Source organism: Argopecten irradians, chromosome 9 (genome assembly GCF_041381155.1).
Source record: "Argopecten irradians isolate NY chromosome 9, Ai_NY, whole genome shotgun sequence".
Taxonomy (NCBI): Eukaryota; Metazoa; Mollusca; class Bivalvia; order Pectinida; family Pectinidae; genus Argopecten; species Argopecten irradians.
The window spans coordinates 31,010,996-31,032,011 of record NC_091142.1 but is presented as its reverse complement, the minus strand read 5'-3'; the positions used below and the strand labels follow the sequence as shown (position 1 = coordinate 31,032,011).

Below are 21,016 nucleotides of genomic sequence, written 5' to 3'. Positions count from 1 at the left end.
GCTGTTAAAACACAAATGAAAATCTACTACTTTGTGACATTACCATGGAAACAGAGTAGAAACTCCAGGGGTAGTCCCTCTGGAGACACCTTGACAACATCGATGGGGAAACTCTTGTGTATGGCTGCTCCAAAGGCAGCAAAGGCCAGGGAGTTGTCTTTCTTGTCCACAAATTCTGTGTAAAAACAAAATCAGAAATGATTGCTCTACATATAGACTATTCTATATAATAACATAAAACTTTTTAAACAAGTAGTAACTGGAAGATACAAGGGCTGAACTATTACAGTGCAATTTTAGAAAAAAAAGACGTTTTAACTTTCACAGGCAATGTTACTATATCAAGTGGTGAAAGCCAAGCTCCTGTCTCCCGTCATTTATGATACGAGTCAAAGCATTGTGTAACAGGTACCTGTCATAGCTGGGTGTTCCAGATCAATTCGGTAGAATTTATCGGTGCCCACGATGACAAAGTCTTGTGTTATACACATACAACTGCATGGTTCTGATGTCATCAGCTCCTGTAACATAACACAAACACATACAAGTCTATACTGACGGGTCAGACTGCAATCCCCTGGTTAGGAGATTATTGTATCTGTAACATGGCAAGAGTAGTGTGCCTCCAGCCAAGCTCGAACCCACAAACCCTGACTTACTGGTCTGCCGCTCTACAAACTGAGCTAAAGGGAAATTCCTCCCAACACGAAGCTCAAACCTGACAGTATTACTGTGAACATTTAAAGCTTGCTACACATCTATTTTTGTATATCATTGTTATCAAAATTCCTTTATATTTTCTAGATTTAGGATATACTTACTGTTGTATAAATTAAAATATGACCAGAATCATGGTTCCAATATCACTTACTGTATTTGACCCAAAAAGTGCCCAGGGTGCATAAAAATTGAAACAACTCAGGGGGCGCTTAATAGATCAGGGGTCGCATTTTTAGAAACAATATTGGACCTGCTTTTCATAAAATTATTCTACAAAGTCAGCCATCAATCAATTTGCAAAATAAATCTTTAAGAAAACCAAAAAAAGTTTTCATATTTTCAGTCTACATTATATCCAAAATAAGTGAAATAGGAGCCTAAAAAAGGGGATGGAGGCGATTATTGGGTCGAATACGTTATTTCGTTATTCCTACAAAGACAATATTTAAACAAACATCACAACAAATTTCATAATTAGATGTTTTAAAGGTAGTCTTTATATATAGCACAATACTAATTGATCACAGTGATGTCCTGTAATATATAATCACATAAAACTAGTGATGGGAATCGGAAGTAAAAATCACAATCAATTTTCGAATGGATGTGTTTGAACGATTTATCGAATAATAAGATTCTGTGTGGAATGCAGACTTTTGTCATTTGTTCTGTACATCAATCTTGATTAAATAGATATTTAACATTGGAAACAGTACTGTATTATCATCCTGTGTCTGTGTCAGCCATTTTGTTAACAATGGTTTCGTCAATCTAAGTTTCTAAGTTAAAAAAAAAAGTGTTTTAATTCGTTAAGTTATACATATATTTGAGTTTCAAATAAAAATGTGTCTTTTCTGAACATTTGATATTTAAGCCTAGATGCGAAACGAAACCCACAGCTTTGTGTACCTTCCTACTTCCTGTAAGATTGAGATCGCTCTTTCTCTACACAACACGAGCTTGCAGACTTTGTGAACACATGAAACGCAACATTACTCTTCAAACTTATGCTGTGTCCAGTTTGAAATGCATTCATTTAGATTAATTTAAGCTTATGAAATCATAATCGAGCGCTTACATTTTTTCTCTAGTCGATCAATTTTCATTTTTTTCGATAATCGGACAATTTATATTACCTTTCTGACACAGAAGGCGCGTAGATCAGTGTTGTACTTGAGAACGACGACCCTATCCACCATTCCTACACACATGTACACCGTGTCGTGGTGTCGTTTCACCTCCAGCAGTGTACACCCAAACATCCCCTCCACCTCGTCGTAGTGGATAGGTGGCGACTCGTTTCCTGTGGCCTGGTCCAACTTTATCTTTATTAATTTCTTATCTACCCAGACAACTCGCCTGTTCTTGCCTGTAAAGTAAACAGAAATGGTAACTATAAAACATACATACCGTATTCGATCCAATAAGTGCCCATGTCCCTATAAGCGCTCCTCCCCCTTTTTGAGGCCTCAATTGCAATTGCCCAGGCATAAATAAGGACCAAAACTACATAAAACGGTATAAAGGAGGTGTTGCATGGCCGCCCACGATCGATTTTTAATTTTTTGGTGCAAATACATCAATCGGCACATAATACATATCGGAACAGTACTTATTCCATGAATAGATTAATCTTGCGAATACAGCGCCACCTTTTATAAGTTTTACGTCCGATTCCTACTTGTGCGCCTTTAATGTATCATATTAAGGCATACAAAAGCCAAAGATAAATTATTTTTGTGTAATAACATAGCATTTTGTATTATCTTTTTAACGATATACAGTGCTTCATAATATCTGTTGGGGTTTTCTTGCAATTTCCTGTTTTGCTCTTATTTTTTCTTGAAAATAGAGCAATTTCATTTCATTAGTTTTTAATTAATTCCTTAGATAACAATGACAAACCCCGAGTACCCTAAAATTTTAGCAATCAAAAATATCTTCATATATCATTTATTGAAGCATGGAAATATTGTGTCGATGAATCACTGGATATGCCGACTTTTTAGCACTTTTTTACGTCTACCCCCTTTATTTCTTACCCAATATCAAAGTACTGAGAGTACTGAAACTTAAAAATGTAAAACGAAAACTGTCCTTCTCTCGGCTCTATCATGAATATTACTTGAGTAAAACGTATCCCATGTAAGTTGGTGTACCAAAGTTCGGTCGAACTGACATGTATTGACCTTTGACCTAGTTTTGCGTATATATCATATAGGACTATTCAAAAAATGTTAATTTTAGGGTCATATATTTGACTAGACAATCAAGCAAAATAAGGTCAATATCACATATATTTCCTACACCACTTGTCAGAGGTATTTCCTATTTTTGTCGTCATGGGTTTATTTACAAATTGATAAGCAAATGCATCATTAAGCAAAACGTATACCGGTGTAATTTATATGTTGACCTTAGATATTTCTCAAAAGAATATACTGTTGTTTTGATATGTCATAAAAATGTCATGGATAACTAGGATTTCATTCTTAAGCCAAACACCTCATGTCTGACTATTATTCACACAATAAAACATGGTCGAACTATATACAGTAATGAAAAAAGAATCCAGTGGACTGAAATTGCGTAACTTTTTGGGGGCAACACATTGGATATTGCACGCTAGGAGCTCTTCAATAGACGTACTTGGTGTCTGATATATTTTTTTTTAAATGTTACCATGAAAATAGGTCAAGTAAACAAATTATGTGGAGTAGTACAGACCCACTATCTGAGTTCTTTAGGCATTTCACCTATTGAAAAGCTGTTTTAAGATTTTCATACATTAGACCTGTCTGATGCTCTTTATTCCAGCATACTGCAAGGTGTCTTAGTTATTGTCAAGAAGTCGTTTATGTTTGCCAATTTGGACCCTGTGATCTTGAATTAACATTAAGGTCATTCATTTGACAAACAGCTTTGTAGCCCTTTATTCAAGAATACGTTAGGTCTAACATAATGTTCCGATGCCTTTCAGTTATTGAGAAGAAGTCGTTTGAATGAAAAGTGTATGCACGACGGACGGCGCACCAAGTACGATCACTATGTCACCCTGACCTATCGGGCAAGATGATTTAAGAACATTTGCCCTTCATCCCAACATGCTACATGTATAATACCAGGTCTCTAGTCCTCTTAATTCTCGTTTAAAGATTTTAGTCTATTTGACCCATGTAACCATAATGTAGGTCAAGGTCATTCATTTGAACAAACTTGGTAGTCCTTCATGCTAGCATTCTACAGTCCCGATATCAGATTCAAATGCCTCTTAGTTATTCACAATAAGTCGTTTAAAGTTTTTAGCCTATTTGACCCTTGTAACCTTAAATGAACTTGGTAGCCTTTCATGCCAGCATACTACAGGCCTTATCAGGTATCTAGGCATCTTAGTTATTCACAAGAAATCGTATAAAGATTTAGCTTTTTTGACTCCTGTGACCTTTATTGAAGGTCAAGGTAATTCATTTCCACAAACTTGGTAGTCCTTCCAGCATTCTACATGCCTAATATCAGTTTCTTTGGGCCTTTAGGGTATTGAGAAGAAGTCGTTTGGATGACAAGTTTACGAAGGACGAAATGCGAACAGCGCACGACAATGGATGAAGCATGGTGACTATAGGTCATCCTGACCCTTCGGGTTAGATGACCTCATGACATTAAAATAAACTAATGGGCGTTAGAATTGTACCCACTGTCCTTATTGCATGATCTTATAAGGCGACCAAATTCAAAATCGTATCTTAGCATTTCTTCTTCCTAACTTACTTTATACTTCCTAACATCACCCTTGACACCTCCTCACGTTATGTCTTCGATTGTGAGGTAGGCTCTGGGCTCTGTCTCCTTGCCGAGACACACCCTGCTTAGCGTTCAGCATTAAGCGAGTAGGACGACTGGTTCGCCTGTTGTCAGTATAATGTGACTGGGTGGGATGTGTTGCTTGGTATCTTCGGCGGCATGTTTCAGTGATATAGCACTATGAAAAGGACAAGAGTTCCACTATAGAAGAAGACACAACATGAATATAACGCAGTCTCCCATATCTCATACCAGGCACTTCATACACGCGAGACACTGCATACATGGATGCCGTCCTTACATGACCCCCTGGCTGTTAATAGGACGTTGATTTAATCAAACAAACATTAAAAACGATTTTATAGAGTCAAGAATGCAGGAATCGGTCTACCGCAAAAGCAAACTGGTTGATTCGCTGATTTTTACTGACGTACTACTACAGCTATAGTCATTTAAGGACGGCATCCGGTGTATGTCATTTGATATATTCTACGGTGTTGCCCCACCAAAGGAAAGAACCAAGAGATTTTTCCCCAGAATTAATTTAGTAACAATAGTATTTTTTTAAAATAGTAATATCAACATTGACCGACATATTATGATTTAAACTAATTGATATGCGTATTACGGTCTCCTTTTGTTCTAAGAAGTTAGACGAAAATCTCTAGCAAAATGAAGCTGCTAGTAAGCAATGGCCATTGAAGGATGCACTTTCATGAAGGATGTTGGATGATAAAAAGCTTATACTTATGTAATCAGTACCTGGTAAACTTTTTGTTAGTATTATTTCGCGATACCTATAGGCTACTAAAGGTAAACTGAGACATAGAGCCTCGTCTGATGTCTGATTGACGCCAGCAAAAAAGGTACCAAATTTTGTCGCCTTTTACGATCATGCAATGGTATAGCAGGTGCAATTCTAACGCCCTTCATGAGACGATGGCAACATTGATTGTTCCCTTTAACCGTGGGCAAAGGACACATACTGTCGTATTTGATCTTTATTACCTTAATGCTTATACAGTTTCTGGAATGCAACATGTCATTGTGTATATGTTAAATCACAACTGTCAGTATTATGTGTCCCACTCTTTCAAAACGGATAAGTAGAATTTCCGAAAAATATTATAAACATGAGTTTATGATGATAATTTAAGGTTTGGTCGAAATACACACCTCATCATCACGTTCTACTCTTACAGTCAAGTCGATAATATATGACAGTGTACTCTCAGTACTTTGATATTATGGAAAAAAAACAGGGGGTAGGGGAAATTAATCTAAAAAAACGTGGCATATCCAGTGATTCATCAACTTGAGCTGTTTATGGTGAAACGATGATAATCTGAATATAATTTTAAACATCAAAATTTTAGGGTACTCGAGTAGTGCCTTACTTATTCTGTCGCTCAAACGAAAAATAAAAAACTTCAAAAAGTCGTATTTTCTGTCATATTTGATATTTACGTTCGATTTGTGATAGAATGATATTGGATACAACCAAGTGTGATATGTCGTTAAAAAGGCATTTTTATGTGGTATTTTCAATCACAACGAAAACGCGATTTTAATGTTTTTACTATGACTTATGCCAGGTAAAAGGCCCAATAGGCTTTAAATTTACCAGTGTTAATGTAGGGGGCGCTGTAGTCATAATAATAGTCCAATCGGGTTTTAAGTATTATAGACATATGTGTATTAATGCAATTAACTAATTTAAATTCAAAAATCAAAAATTTATCGTGGGCGGATTTTCACCCTATATGCAACACCTCCTTTGCAATAATTTTGACCTATTCATTTTTATCAATTTTTCAAAATTTACCATATTGGGTCGAATACGGTAAGTCATTAAAATATTGAAGCCTATTTGATCCTTGTGACATTGAATGAAGGTTAGTCATTCATTTGAACAAACTTGATCGCAGCATGCTACAGGCCCAATATCAGTCTCTAGGCTTCTTGGTTTTTGACAGGGAGCTGTTTAAAGATTTTAGTCTATTTGAATGATGGTCAAGGTAATTCATTTTAACAAACTTAAAACACATACACCATTTTTACAATCAACACATTTAATATCACAAGATATACCCACTTCTCTTCACCTTAAGTAATCTGTATGGTAGTCTCAATAATTCCCACAATTTAAGTCACCTTAATCTATATTATAATCTCAACAATTCCAGCCAATTAAGTCACCTTAATCTGTATCATAGTCTCAACAATTCCAGCCATTTAAGTCACCTTAATCTGTATCATAGTCTCAACAATTCCAGCCATTTAAGTCACCTTAATCTGTACCGTAGTCTCAATAATTTCAGCCATTTAAGTCACCTCAATCTGCATCATAGTCTCAAAAATTCCAGCCAACAATTCCAGCCATTTAAGTCACCTTAATCTGTATCGTAGTCTCAACAATTCCAGCCATTTAAGTCACCTTAATCTGTATCATAGTCTCAACAATTCCAGCCATTTAAGTCACCTTAATCTGTATCATAGTCTCAACAATTCCAGCCATTTAAGTCACCTTAATCTGTATCATAGTCTCAACAATTCCAGCCATTTAAGTCACCTTAATCTGTATCATAGTCTCAACAATTCCAGCCATTTAAGTCACCTTAATCTGTATACATAGTTTCAACAATTCCAGCCATTTAAGTCACCTTAATATTATCGCAGTTTCAATAATATCAGCCATTTAAGTCACCTTAATATTATCGCAGTTTCAATAATATCAGCCATTTAAGTCACCTTAATATTATCATAGTCTCAATAATATCAGCTATTTAAGTCACCTTAATCTGTACCGTAGTCTCAACAATTCCAGCCATTTAAGTCACCTTAATCTGTATTATAGTCTCAACAATTCCAGCCATCTAAGTCACCTTAATCTGTAATGCCATTTAAGTCACTTTAATCTGTATCATAGTCTCATCAGCAATTCCAGCCATTTAAGTCACTTTAATCTGTATCATAGTCTCAACAATTCCAGCCATTTAAGTCACATTAATCTGTATCATAGTCTCAACAATTCCAGCCATTTAAGTCACTTTAATCTGTACCGTAGTCTCAACAATTCCAGCCATTTAAGTCACATTAATCTGTATCATAGTCTCAGCAATTCCAGCCATTTAAGTCACATTAATCTGTATTATAGTCTCAACAATTCCAGCCATTTAAGTCACTTTAATCTGTACCGTAGTCTCAACAATTCCAGCCATTTAAGTCACTTTAATCTGTATCATAGTCTCAACAATTCCAGCCATTTAAGTCACTTTAATCTGTATTATAGTCTCAACAATTCCAGCCATTTAAGTCACCTTAATCTGTATCATAGTCTCAACAATTCCAGCCATTTAAGTCACCTTAATCTGTATCATAGTCTCAGCAATTCCAGCCATTTAAGTCACCTTAATCTGTATCATAGTCTCAACAATTCCAGCCATTTAAGTCACCTTAATCTGTACAGTAGTCTCAACAATTCCAGCCATTTATGTCACCTTAATCTGTACCGTAGTCTCAACAATTCCATCCATTTAAGTCACCTCAATCTGTACCGTAGTTTCAACAATTCCAGCCATTTAAGTCACCTTAATCGGTACCCTAGTCTCAACAATTCCAGCCATTTAAGTCACCTTAATTTGTAACGTAGTCTCAACAATATCAGCTATTTAATGGTCCTTATTTTTACCTATAACCATGATCACCATTCCTACAGCGCTGATGATCTCAATCTGATGAACACTTTTGAATCCACTTAACTTCACCAGGGTAGCAGGTTTGCCGATCTGCATACTGACAGAGTACAGACCTTCATCAGTCCCTAGCAACAGTAGCTGAAACAGTAAACAGTACAAATATAGATAGGATAATAAACTACATCATGTATCTATGCACAGCCAGCTGGGTCCTTTTTTGTGCTAGATTATAGAGATGAAGGAAAGCTGAAGTTCCCAGAGAAAAACCATTGGAACCAGCAGTAAATACCTTGCACATACCCAACTATGTGAAACCCAGGGTTCAAGGGCTGATGACGATATGTAGAAAAGATGAATAATTTTACCAATCAGGCCACCATAGCCTCCAGAGAGAAAAGAAAATAAAGAATAAGAAGGGAAGACATAACAATGTTTACCTGTTTTGGGAGATAAAGATGTTTATCTGTTTTGAAGGATAAAGATGTTTACCTGTTTTGTGAAATAAAGATGTTTACCTATTTTGAGAGATAAAGATGTTTACCTGTTTTGAGAGATAAAGATGTTTAACTCTTTTGAGAGATAAAGAAGTTTACCTGTTTTGAGAGATAAAGATGTTGACATGTTTTGAGAGATAAAGATGTTTAACTGTTTTGAGAGATAAAGATGTTTACCTGTTTTGAGAGATGAAGATTTTTACCTGTTTTGAGAGATGAAGATTTTTACCTGTTTTCAGAGATAAAGATGTTTACCTGTTTACAGAGATAAGAATGTTTACCTGTTTTGAGAAGACTTTCGTACAGTTGAGATCAAGTCGTTTATCCCCCACTAGGTCCAGAATGGTTGTAGTCTGAAGTTTCTGTAGGAATTATCATGTTTAAGGATTTTAGAGGTAATATATAACCAGTTATTACATAGTATACAGCTTATTGAACTCGTATCAGAGAAAGGTTTCAGTATTAACAGAAAACTAGACTACTGAAGAATCTTAAGTATGAATAAACCAATATGTCCTTGTTTTCAATTTGTCTCATTGAATCTCAAAAGGAAAATAGCCAAATCTAAAAGATACAGAACAATGACTTTCAATTTTTAACTATAAAACATGACCTGACTATGCAACTATCGCATTACATAGAAAGGAAATCAAACAACTATCGCATTACATAGAAAGGAAATCAAACAACTATCGCATTACATAGAAATGAAATCAAACAACTATCAACTACATATACATAGAAATGAAATCAAACAACTATCGCATTACATAGAAATGAAATCAAACAACTATCGCATTACATAGAAATGAAATCAAACAACTATCACATTACATAGAAATGAAATCAAACAACTATGCAACTATCAATCAACTATCGCATTACATAGAAATGAAATCAAACAACTATCGCATTACATAGAAATGAAATCAATCAACTATCAAAAACAAATATCGCATTACATAGAAATGAAATCAAACAACTATCGCATTACATAGAAATGAAATCAAACAACTATCGCATTACATAGAAATGAAATCAAACAACTATCGCATTACATAGAAATGAAATCAATCAACTATCGCATTACATAGAAATGAAATCAAACAACTATCGCATTACATAGAAATGAAATTACATAGAAATGAAATCAAACAACTATCGCATTACATAGAAATGAAATCAATCAACTATCGCATTACATAGAAATGAAATCAAACAACTATCACATTACATAGAAATGAAATCAATCAACTATCGCATTACATAGAAATGAAATCAAACAATCATTTATCAGGTAGAGATTGTAATGTACCTGTCGTTTCACAGTGTCCTGTTTCTGGAAGTTTTTCACGGCTCCTTCAAAACAAGCTACCCACTTAGACTTTTCTGAGAAGTTCATGGCCATCAGGTATAGAACTCTGTAAAGTACCAGTGAATGTTAACATAAAATATTCATACGGTACAACAAGCCTCTGGGGACCAACAAAATTGCTTCATTATTAGCATATTCATTATGCACACATTACAAACATCTTGTGGAACCTGGACAGGAAATGAAAGCTACAATATTATGTTGGATTTGTTGTAAGCGTGTGTGTTATAAAACCGATCATACCTGCCGGGCCAACACGTGGTGAGTGGTTCGTGTAACTACAATATTATGTTGGATTTGTTGTAAGCGTGTGTGTTATAAAACCAATCATACCTGCCGGGCCAACACGAGGTGAGTGGTTCGTGTAACTACAATTATTATTTTGGATTTGTTGTAAGCGTGTGTGTTATAAAACCAATCATACCTGCCGGGCCAACACGTGGTGAGTGGTTCGTGTAACTACAATATTATTTTGGATTTGTTGTAAGCGTGTGTGTTATAAAACCGATCATACCTGCCGGGCCAACACGTGGTGAGTGGTTCGTGTAACTACAATGTTATGTTGGATTTGTTGTAAGCGTGTGTGTTATAAAACCAATCATACCTGCCGGGCCAACACGTGGTGAGTGGTTCGTGTAACTACAATGTTATTTTGGATTTGTTGTAAGCGTATGTGTGTTATAAAATTGATCATACCTGCCGGGCCAACACGTGGTGAGTGGTTCGTGTAACTACAATGTTATTTTGGATTTGTTGTAAGCGTGGTGTGTTGTATAAAACCATCATACCTGCCGGGCCAACACGTGGTGAGTGGTTCGTGTAACTACAATGTTATTTTGGATTTGTTGTAAGCGTGTGTGTTATAAAACCCGATCATACCTGCCGGGCCAACACGTGGTGAGTGGTTCGTGTAACTACAATGTTATGTTGGATTTGTTGTAAGCGTGTGTGTTTATAAAACCGATCATACCTGCCGGGCCAACACGTGGTGAGTGGTTCGTGTAACTACAATGTTATGTTGGATTTGTTGTAAGCGTGTGTGTTATAAAACCGATCATACCTGCCGGGCCAACACGTGGTGAGTGGTTCGTGTAAACTACAATGTTATTTTGGATTTGTTGTAAGCGTGTGTGTTATAAAACCGATCATACCTGCCGGGCCAACACGTGGTGAGTGGTTCGTGTAACTACAATGTTATGTTGGATTTGTTGTAAGCGTGTGTGTTATAAAACCGATCATACCTGCCGGGCCAACACGTGGTGAGTGGTTCGTGTAACTACAATGTTATGTTGGATTTGTTGTAAGCGTGTGTGTTATAAAACCGATCATACCTGCCGGGCCAACACGTGGTGAGTGGTTCGTGTAACTACAATGTTATTTTGGATTTGTTGTAAGCGTGTGTGTTATAAAACCGATCATACCTGCCGGGCCAACACGTGGTGAGTGGTTCGTGTAACTACAATGTTATTTTGGATTTGTTGTAAGTGTGTGTGTTATAAAACCGATCATACCTGCCGGGCCAACACGTGGTGAGTGGTTCGTGTAACTACAATGTTATGTTGGATTTGTTGTAAGCGTGTGTGTTATAAAACCAATCATACCTGCCGGGCCAACACGTGGTGAGTGGTTCGTGTAACTACAATGTTATGTTGGATTTGTTGTAAGCGTGTGTGCTAGCTTGTGTTATAAAACCAATCATACCTGCCGGGCCAACACGTGGTGAGTGGTTTGTGTAACTACAATGTTATGTTGGATTTGTTGTAAGCGTGTGTGTGTATAAAACCGATCATACCTGCCGGCCAACACGTGGTGAGTGGTTCGTGTAACTACAATGTTATGTTGGATTTGTTGTAAGCGTGTGTGTTATAAAACCAATCATACCTGCCGGGCCAACACGAGGTGAGTGGTTCGTGTAACTACAATATTATTTTGGATTTGTTGTAAGCGTGTGTTGCTATAAAACCGATCATACCTGCCGGGCCAACACGTGGTGAGTGGTTCGTGTTCCACCTTGATCACATGACTGAGGTCTGTGAGGGCGGTGTTTGGAAGCTCTGCGGGGCTAATAGCACTGTGTACGGTCACATCTGTTTCCTGGGGGTTCAGGTTGAAGGAGTCGACAGGGTTGGCATCCGATTCATTGTTGTATAACATCAGTATATTGTCTTCTAACGAAGCCCACTTCTTCTCCCAGCCCTGTGTCCCGGTGCTGTAACAACACATGGGAGTATCTTATACATTCTATAAATAATTATACTTTTTCTGAAATTAAGTAAGTAACAAAGCCAGCAGAATTATAGACCTTGACCCAGTATTACACACATATATATAGGTGTCTGTATAACTATACAAAGCCAACAAAGTTATAGACCTTGACACAGTTTTACACACATATATATAGGTGTCCCTGTATAACTATACAGTCAAAAGCCTGGGGTTGGTAGCAGTTATGTATTACGATACACATTGTAATAGGTATATAATATATTCGTAATAATTCTGATCTTGATAACCATTCAATAAGGTTACATAATAATGGTTATAGAAAATCAAAGGATCGTGTACAGTCAAACCTATCCATAAAGACCTTTCATGATGTCTATACACAGGTAAAATGGTGTTTAAAATTGGTTACTAGGGACCCTAGAAAAGTAGTCATATTAAGCAGGTGGTCTTTATACAGAAGTGGTCGCTATGGTAGGTTCATTGGATATTAATACGATCCTAACCTGTTTTTGAGTCTAGAAGTCAGACAGAGTAATTGCTCCTATAGTTCAATTTGATGAAAGCATCATCATTACAAAAATAAAATGTAATTCAGGAACACAGAAGAACTGGATTAGTTATAGTACCTGGGTATTTTCAGGAAACCATTCATGTGTATAGGTCTACCATCTTTACACAGCGACAGCTTCCTGTTGACGGGTGCATCCTCCTCGCGACTCATGATCTCCTGGAAGTGCTGGAAATACTCGGTCGGGAGGCCACAAGTGGCCGGAGCTGCCGTCAGACACTTCGGGTGGCACACCATATGACACTCTGTAACCAAACGTAAGCTATTTATCACGAATTGTCCAAAAGATGATTTAGGCTAATCACAGTTTAAACAACAACTTTGAAATCATTATAAAGTAATTTGATTTTTGAAAAATATTACCGGTATATATTTTTCTAAAAAGCTAAAATGCATGCTTTTTTTTATCTTGCATTGTCGGCTTTATGGTTAAAGTTTACATTAGTAGGAAATTTGATGAACTTATACTGCATGCTTTAATGTGTAGTAGTAACGATTATAATAATATTGGTGTCTGATACTGGTCACATAAAAACTTGTGACATAATTCCAAATAAAAATGGTTCAGGCTTGTGTAATAGTATAGTATAATACACCTCGGTCATTTCATAGTGTAATAACAATGTCAATCTATGTATCAAATAATCTTGCTTAATAGAATATTTCACAACATGTTAATAATATTAAAACAAACCTGTCTATAACAACCACCCAAAGGACAGGAAAATGGTCTTTATACACAGGTTGAATTATGTTGAAATTCGTCATCTGGGACTATAAGAAAGTGGTCTTATCAAGCAGATAGTCTTTATTGAGAGGTGGTCACTAAGACAGGTTTTACTTTATGTCACATCCAATAACACTAAAGTCCTAATGACTGACCTTGACACTTTGACGCCTGTTTGACGAACGGCACACTTCCGAGACACACAGCACACTTGGTGGCGCGGGTGTTGAGACCGGTGACGAAGCGGTGTGGAATGTTATGATGTATACGTTGACTCGGGGTCTGGGGGAGGCCGTAGGAGTACATACTGCTAGACCTCTTTACACTCGGTGTCAGCAGATTGACGGACCCTGAGTGGGCCGACGGTGAACGCACTAACGCCGCCACGGCAGCACGGTCCTTTGGTGTCAGGCTTTCATTATCCTTCAGGGATCCCATCACTCTCAGCACTGGTAAAATATCAAACAATTCTATTACATTCCTCTGAATGGACAATATTACTTACAATTTCAAACCATACATGGATTGTTGTATTAAATTTATCAATTTTAGTAAACTGTTCCCCTTAACAAAATGCTGTAAATTTCTTTCATATGAATTCATTCTTTGTATGATTTAATAAAATTATTAATGAGTATTGCCCCATATATATTTGTTTTTCGAATATATATATCTATACAACATTACCTGAAACATACTTAAGTGTATCATTGTGAAAATTTGTTGAGGGTGTAGTTACAGTGCATGATGAATAGCTCTGGGTAGGATGTATAGAGATGTAAAGCAGATCTGTGATATTTGTGAATACAGTCCGGTTAGTATATTGCTAACCAAGCATGATTTATAACTCATCTTTTGTAAGTCAGTATACAGTGTTTCCTAATTAAGTGGTATACATGTATATATTACTTTACCTTGTGGACAGACATGGATAATGATTTATGTTACTAGCTAGACAGACAACCACAATACAGGAAAGCAGCCATGATATATTTCAGCAGCATCACTACACACCACCTTCAACAGTTACATGGTATATGTATGTAACCATCACACATTATACAATCTGTGTGTTGACCTGTATACCACATGTCAGGGCATTTTTTTCCCAATGGCAGATACACTGTGTTCAAGACCCAAATCATCTAAAATATGTTCCTCTTTCTTAAGCTTGTATCTATAGGTTACTATTTCTCATGGTTATATATCAATGCTTCAAGTTCATAGGTCAATATCATTATAAGAAACGATGAAGACCGCAAAATTTGTTCTTAGCTAAAAAACAATCTAAAGTCAGTATTTCAAATATAAAACAAATTCTATTTTTCAAACAGTATTTGCCTTGATTTATATATAAACAAGTCTGTCAGATGTCCTCCGAATGAAGACAGAACAGTGTGATAAAATGTGATGTTCCACTTCTGTAAACCAACCTTTTTTCGCAGCGACTTAATTTCATGTTTTCACACAAAGACTTTTCAAGACAATCTAATTTCATGATCAAGACATATTTTGTTCTAATTTACCTATATTTGAAACTTTTTGGCTGTGATATATTTTTCACAATTTTCTTACCGACTGCAAAGTATGTAAAATTTAATCGCACAGAAAATAAGTTGGTTTACAGTATATTAGTAACACTATCGTAGTCCAGATGGTTATACAACAGTGGGCAGCAATAAGCTGACATATGGTATATACATATAGTCCTCTTTACCTGCTGGCTTTCTCTCTGTAGGTTCAGGTGTGGCTGTGTTTTGTTCCACCCCTAACACAGGGGATTAAATAGGTCACAGTTTATTTATAGATCAGGGTATCAAATAGGTCAGTTTATTTATAGATAATGGTATTAAATAGGACAGTTTATTTATAGATCAGGGCATTAAATAGGTCAGTTCATTTATAGATAAAGGTATTAAATAGGGCAGTTTATTTATAAATAAGGTATTAAATAGGTCACAGTTTATTTATAGATCAATGTATGAAATAAATCACAGTTTATTTATAGCCAAAGGTATCAAATAGGTTACAGTTTATTTATAGATCAAGATATATTAAATACACAAGAGGCCCATGGGCCTTTAACGGTCATCTGAGTACCTTGGCAATAATCATATAGGAAATTAATTAGATATAGTGTCATGGTTGCCATCTTCGATTGGGGATCAACCAGAGATGTAACAACACTTTGTTGGGACCATGTCAGGCTCCTTTCATGCAAGTTTCAGCCAAATCGCACTGGTAGAACTTGAGAAGAAGTTCAAAATGTGTTTTCAAGATGGCGGCTGTGGCAGCCATCTTGGATTTTGGATCGACCCGAAAAATAAGAACACTTTGTCAGGACCATGTCAAGGATCATTTCATGCAAGTTTCAGCCAAATCGAACCAGGTAGAACTTGAGAAGAAGTTCAAAATGTGTTTTTCAGGATGGTGGCTGTGGCGGCCATCTTGGATTTCGGATCGACCCGAAAAATAACAACACTTTGTCGGGACCATGTCAGGATCATTTCATGCAAGTTTCAGCCAAATCGCACTGGTAGAACTTGAGAAGAAGTTCAAAATGTGTTTTCAAGATGGCGGCTGTGGCGGCCATCTTGGATTTCGGATCGACCCGAAAAATAAGAAACACTTTGTCGGGACCATGTCAGGATCATTTCATGCAAGTTTCAGCCAAATCGCACTGGTAGCACTTGAGAAGAAGTTCAAAATGTGTTTTCAAGATGGCGGCTGTGTGGCGGCCATCTTGGATTTTGATCGACCCCCGAAAAATAAGAATACTTTGTTAGGGACCATGTCAGGATCATTTCATGCAAGTTTCAGCCAAATCGCACTGGTAGCACTTGAGAAGAAGTTCAAAATGTGTTTTCAAGATGGCAGCTGTGGCGGCCATCTTGGATTTCGGATCGACCTTCAAAAATAAGAACACTTTGTCAGACCATGTCAGGATCATTTCATGCAAGTTTCAGCCAAATCGCACTGGTAGAACTTGAGAAGAAGTTCAAAATGTGTTTTCAAGATGGCAGCTGTGGCAGCCATCTTGGATTTTCAGATCGACCAGAAAAATGAGAACACTTTGTCGGGACCATGTCAGGATCATTTCATGCAAGTTTCAGCCAAATCGCACTGGTAGAACTTGAGAAGAAGTTCAAAATGTGTTTTCAAGATGGCGGCTGTGGCGGCCATCTTGGATTTTGATCGACCCGAAAAATAAGAATACTTTGTCGGGACCATGTCAGGATCATTTCATGCAAGTTTCAGCCAAATCGCACCGGTTGAACTTGAGAAGAAGTTCAAAATGTCTTTTCAAGATGGCGGCTGTGGCGGCCATCTTGGATTTCAGATCGACCCGAAAAATGAGAAACACTTTGTCGGGACCATGTCAGGATCATTTCATGCAAGTCTCAGCCAAATCGCACTGGTAGAACTTGAGAAGAAGTTCAAAATGTGTTTTTAAAGATGGCGGCTATGGCGGCCATCTTGGATTTCGGATCGACCCGAAAAATAAGAACACTTTGTCGGGACCATGTCAGGATCATTTCATGTAAGTTTCAGCTCAATCCCACTGGTCAAACTTGAGAAGAAGATTGAAATGTGAAAAGTTTACGGACGGCGGACGGCGCACGACGACGGACGAAGCATGATGACTATAGGTCATCCTGACCCTTCGGGTCAGATGACCTAAAAATGTAGGTCACAGTTTACTTATAGATCATGGTATTAATGAATCACATTTATCAACTTACATTCATTAGCCTGAGTAAACTTCTCTTGTCTCAGTTTCTCATTCTGTTCCTGCAGTTTGTTACAGCGTTTCCGTTCCTGGTCGAGAGCGGTCTGCAGGTCTAGTAATGGTGCTGGAATCCCCGGACTGACCACATCCTTAGTTTTACCACCTCCAAACAGTTTACTGCCCGACTACAGTCACATTCACAGTCAAGTATTATCAATTTTGTACACAAATTTTCCAGGGGATATATCATGAAAACTTAAAATCAACTTTATAGTGAAAACATGTAAATTTATGCGTTGGGAAATTTTCACTAAATTATGAAGGTTGTTTGATTGCGATAATTCCCCCGCGTGTAATATTTTGTGAATGTATGCACTGTGTACCTTAAAGACTGGAGGTATCTCTATCGTGGAAATAACACCACTGTGAAAGTTGTATGCTACAAACTGTGAAATTAAGCACTTCGTGAAAATATCCACTTACAGGTAATAACCTATAAGCAGATCTCTCTAGTCTCTACAGTCTGCTAGAGAAATTATAATTTCCTAAATTCTAATTTTCTTGTTTCGATTCAAGTCAAACTTTTCTAACCCGCAAATATATCTAGCTGTACGGAATCCTACTTTTTCCAAATTATTACCATCTAGAATTGGAAAATATAGAAGATTATCCAAGGGGTTGATGTGTGAAATGTGTATGGTACACACAAATGACATTATAAAATATCACTGTAAAATATATAACATTTCAGTCCTGAAGTAAAATTTCTCTTTTCAAAACATTTGCTTTTTATCTGCAACATTTTACTGAATATTTTATCACAATAAACCATCTTCGTGTCTTTCTCGTGACTTAATCATAACACTACTGCTACAATCAACACAATAAAACAATCCAACCTTTTTCTTCTTTGCTGCACTGTTCTCCGCCCACAGAGCATGTAGGTAGTCAATCAGCTTCATCTGTTGGCCGATTGTACTCTCAAACTTATATTTCTCCAGGAAATGTACACCCTAAACAGATGATATAAGACCCTTTATTTTTGTACAAAAATCTGAGTAAAATTTATAGATAGTAATTAAGAGAAATAAATGTTTTACTGTAAGTCTCATAAGGATTGTACATTTATTTGACAACTTAACTCTCAATGTTCTGTGATAGAGAAATTTATATAACTTGCAACTTTTTGCTATTAAGACACAAACTCTAGACTTTATATTTATAACTAAATCGGTGTCAGAGGGAATAGGGTGTTTAAGTGAATTTGACTCAACCTGCTATTTCCATTTTACCCAAATTTCAGGTTATAGAATCTATGAAGCTAGAAATGCCCCCTGCTTTGGATCAGGATATAAAACCTAGTTTTCCTCACAAAGACAAGTAATTCTGACCTGTAACGCATCCGTGAAGTTTTCCAGATCCACTTTCTCGCCAAAGATAAGCTCGAATTTATCCATGGCCTCGTCAAGATTGTGTTTTAATTTCAAATTCTTTGTTCGTAAATCCTGAACCTCAGTCATTATACTGGAAATCTGGAAAAATATAATCATTCATTAAAGATGTTCCACCGCTGACAAATGGTATGTTTTCTCTATCAAAAACTGGAGCATAGGATTTAGTATTTTTCTTCAGTTTTGTATGTATATCTTATATTATTTTCTTTGTGTTAATTAGAAATATATACACATGATAACACCAATTATTGTTTAAAAGATGTGTATCATTTATCATTTTATCGGCAGTGGAGCGAGTATCTTTGAATTTAATAAAACTGAAAACCGAAGGAATACTTTCAGAATAAGAATTGATAATCTGAATCCAAATAACTGCAAGTCCAAGATTCGATTATCCCAATCCCAAAAATCACTGCAAGAGTTACCTCCTCTTTCAGAGCTCTTTTCTCATCCAGGTCGGTCTCCAAGTTGCGTTTCTGTGAGTCAGCCACACATTTGAGCTGCATGTTGTGTTCCTTCAGCTCCGACACCTGGGACAGTTAACAATCATCAAAATCAAGTAAGAAATATAAAATTCACATAGAAAATTTTTCCTACCAGAAGGAGACACAAAGGCAAACATGACAACTTTTCTTTCAGGTAAAGACCATTGCTTATATTTCATTTATTCATATAATATTACCTGTGCTTCTGTTTTTAGACTGGCTCGCTGGATCTCCCCATATTTTGTGGTTTAAAGCTTCAATTTCAGCTTTGTGAGCTGCTTTCATGGACGTCATCTGTTTTTTCATGCCTGCTACCTTCTCACTCGCGGTTTGTCTGTAAATATGACATACACATTGTCAGACAAGTTATTTATTTTAAGCTTGTGTTCTGTAACCAGGTGTGTAAATAACTATTTTTATATATACCCAAAGAATAACTTTGATACTACAATACATTTCAAGTTTTAATGAGTGCAGATTTTACAAGGAATCTATAGTTAGTTAATATCTATAAAAAAAAAACAGACAAGGGATTTGTCAATGTGAGAGTGCAGATTTTACAAGGAATCTATAGTGAGTTTAGTATTTATGAAAAAAGAACAGGGATTTGTCAATGTGAGAGTAAAGAGTTTAGTATTTATGAAAAAAAACCTAGAGGTTTGTCAATGTGAGATTGCCTAACTTACTTGGCTTGCTCTAAAGCATGAAGTCGATGTGAGGTTCCCTCGATTTCCTCTTCTCTCTTCGACCACAGCTGTCTCAAATGTTTTCCTAGAATATAAACAATGCGAAATGAAGGTTGAATAATAAATAGAGTGACAGTAAGGATATTTCATACTGTACAACGGTTCAATTTTTCCAAGTCGTTTGTAGAATACTTAGCACCAGTGAAATATTCAGAAATTCATTGACATACCTAAAAGCAATAATATAGTATTAAGTGGCAAAATTATACGAACGATGAAAGCTGTTAAAATTTCACCTCCACAACAAGAGGCCCAGAGGGCCAGTATCGCTCACCTTGTTTGTAATGCCAAGTAAAGTTCTGAATACAGGTTCATTGTTTCTTTTCTGAGGAATTTTTCATAGTACCTCTAAATCCCCTATAGGAGGCCCCACCCCTCCAGCCCCCGAGGGGTTCGAGAGCCAAAATTTAATACAAGTTCCAGTTTCCCCGATTCCTCCAAGGATAATTTGTGGCCAAATTTTGGTCACAATCCAAGTCAAAACTCTAGACAAGTATGCAATATATAGGAATATTACTTCTATTTCCCCTAAATGTGGGCGCCCACTCCTCCTGCCCCTGGGGTGACCAATCCAAAACTATACAAGATCTGTTCCCCTTCTCCGAAGGATGTTTGGCCAAATTTGGTTTACAATCCATATAGAACTCTATGACAAGTGTCGATTTAAAGAATTTTTACCTCTATTTCCCCTATTGGGCCCCGCCCCTCCTGCCCCCAGGGCGGCCAAGCCCAAATTTATACATACTCAATTCTTATTTCTCCCAAGATATCTCTGGCCAAATTTGGTTACATTCCATGCGTAAAACTCTGTGACTAGTAGCGATATTTAAAGGATTTACCTCTATTTCCCCTATTAGCTCCGCCCCTCCAGCCCCCGGGGGGCCAGAGCCAAAATTTATACAAGTTCTGTTCCCCTTCCCCCAAGGATGTTTGTGGCCAAATTTGGTTCCAATCCCTGCAGAACTCTATGACTAGTAGCGATTTAAAGGATT

General features: G+C 36.8%; 1 protein-coding gene across 1 annotated transcript in view; it reads right to left on the bottom strand.

Moving 5' to 3' along the window:
• The window catches only part of LOC138332059 (citron Rho-interacting kinase-like), a 58,828-nt gene that overhangs the window by 5,208 nt on the left and 32,604 nt on the right, over positions 1 to 21,016 (bottom strand). Inside the window, 16 exon segments of the mRNA XM_069280005.1 lie at positions 44 to 175; positions 413 to 521; positions 1,857 to 2,089; positions 8,213 to 8,357; positions 8,995 to 9,075; positions 10,029 to 10,134; positions 12,061 to 12,297; positions 12,941 to 13,127; positions 13,765 to 14,058; positions 15,327 to 15,377; positions 17,353 to 17,524; positions 18,239 to 18,352; positions 18,731 to 18,871; positions 19,219 to 19,323; positions 19,476 to 19,511; positions 19,513 to 19,612. Coding sequence (XP_069136106.1) covers positions 44 to 175; positions 413 to 521; positions 1,857 to 2,089; positions 8,213 to 8,357; positions 8,995 to 9,075; positions 10,029 to 10,134; positions 12,061 to 12,297; positions 12,941 to 13,127; positions 13,765 to 14,058; positions 15,327 to 15,377; positions 17,353 to 17,524; positions 18,239 to 18,352; positions 18,731 to 18,871; positions 19,219 to 19,323; positions 19,476 to 19,511; positions 19,513 to 19,612 — 2,243 coding nt within the window.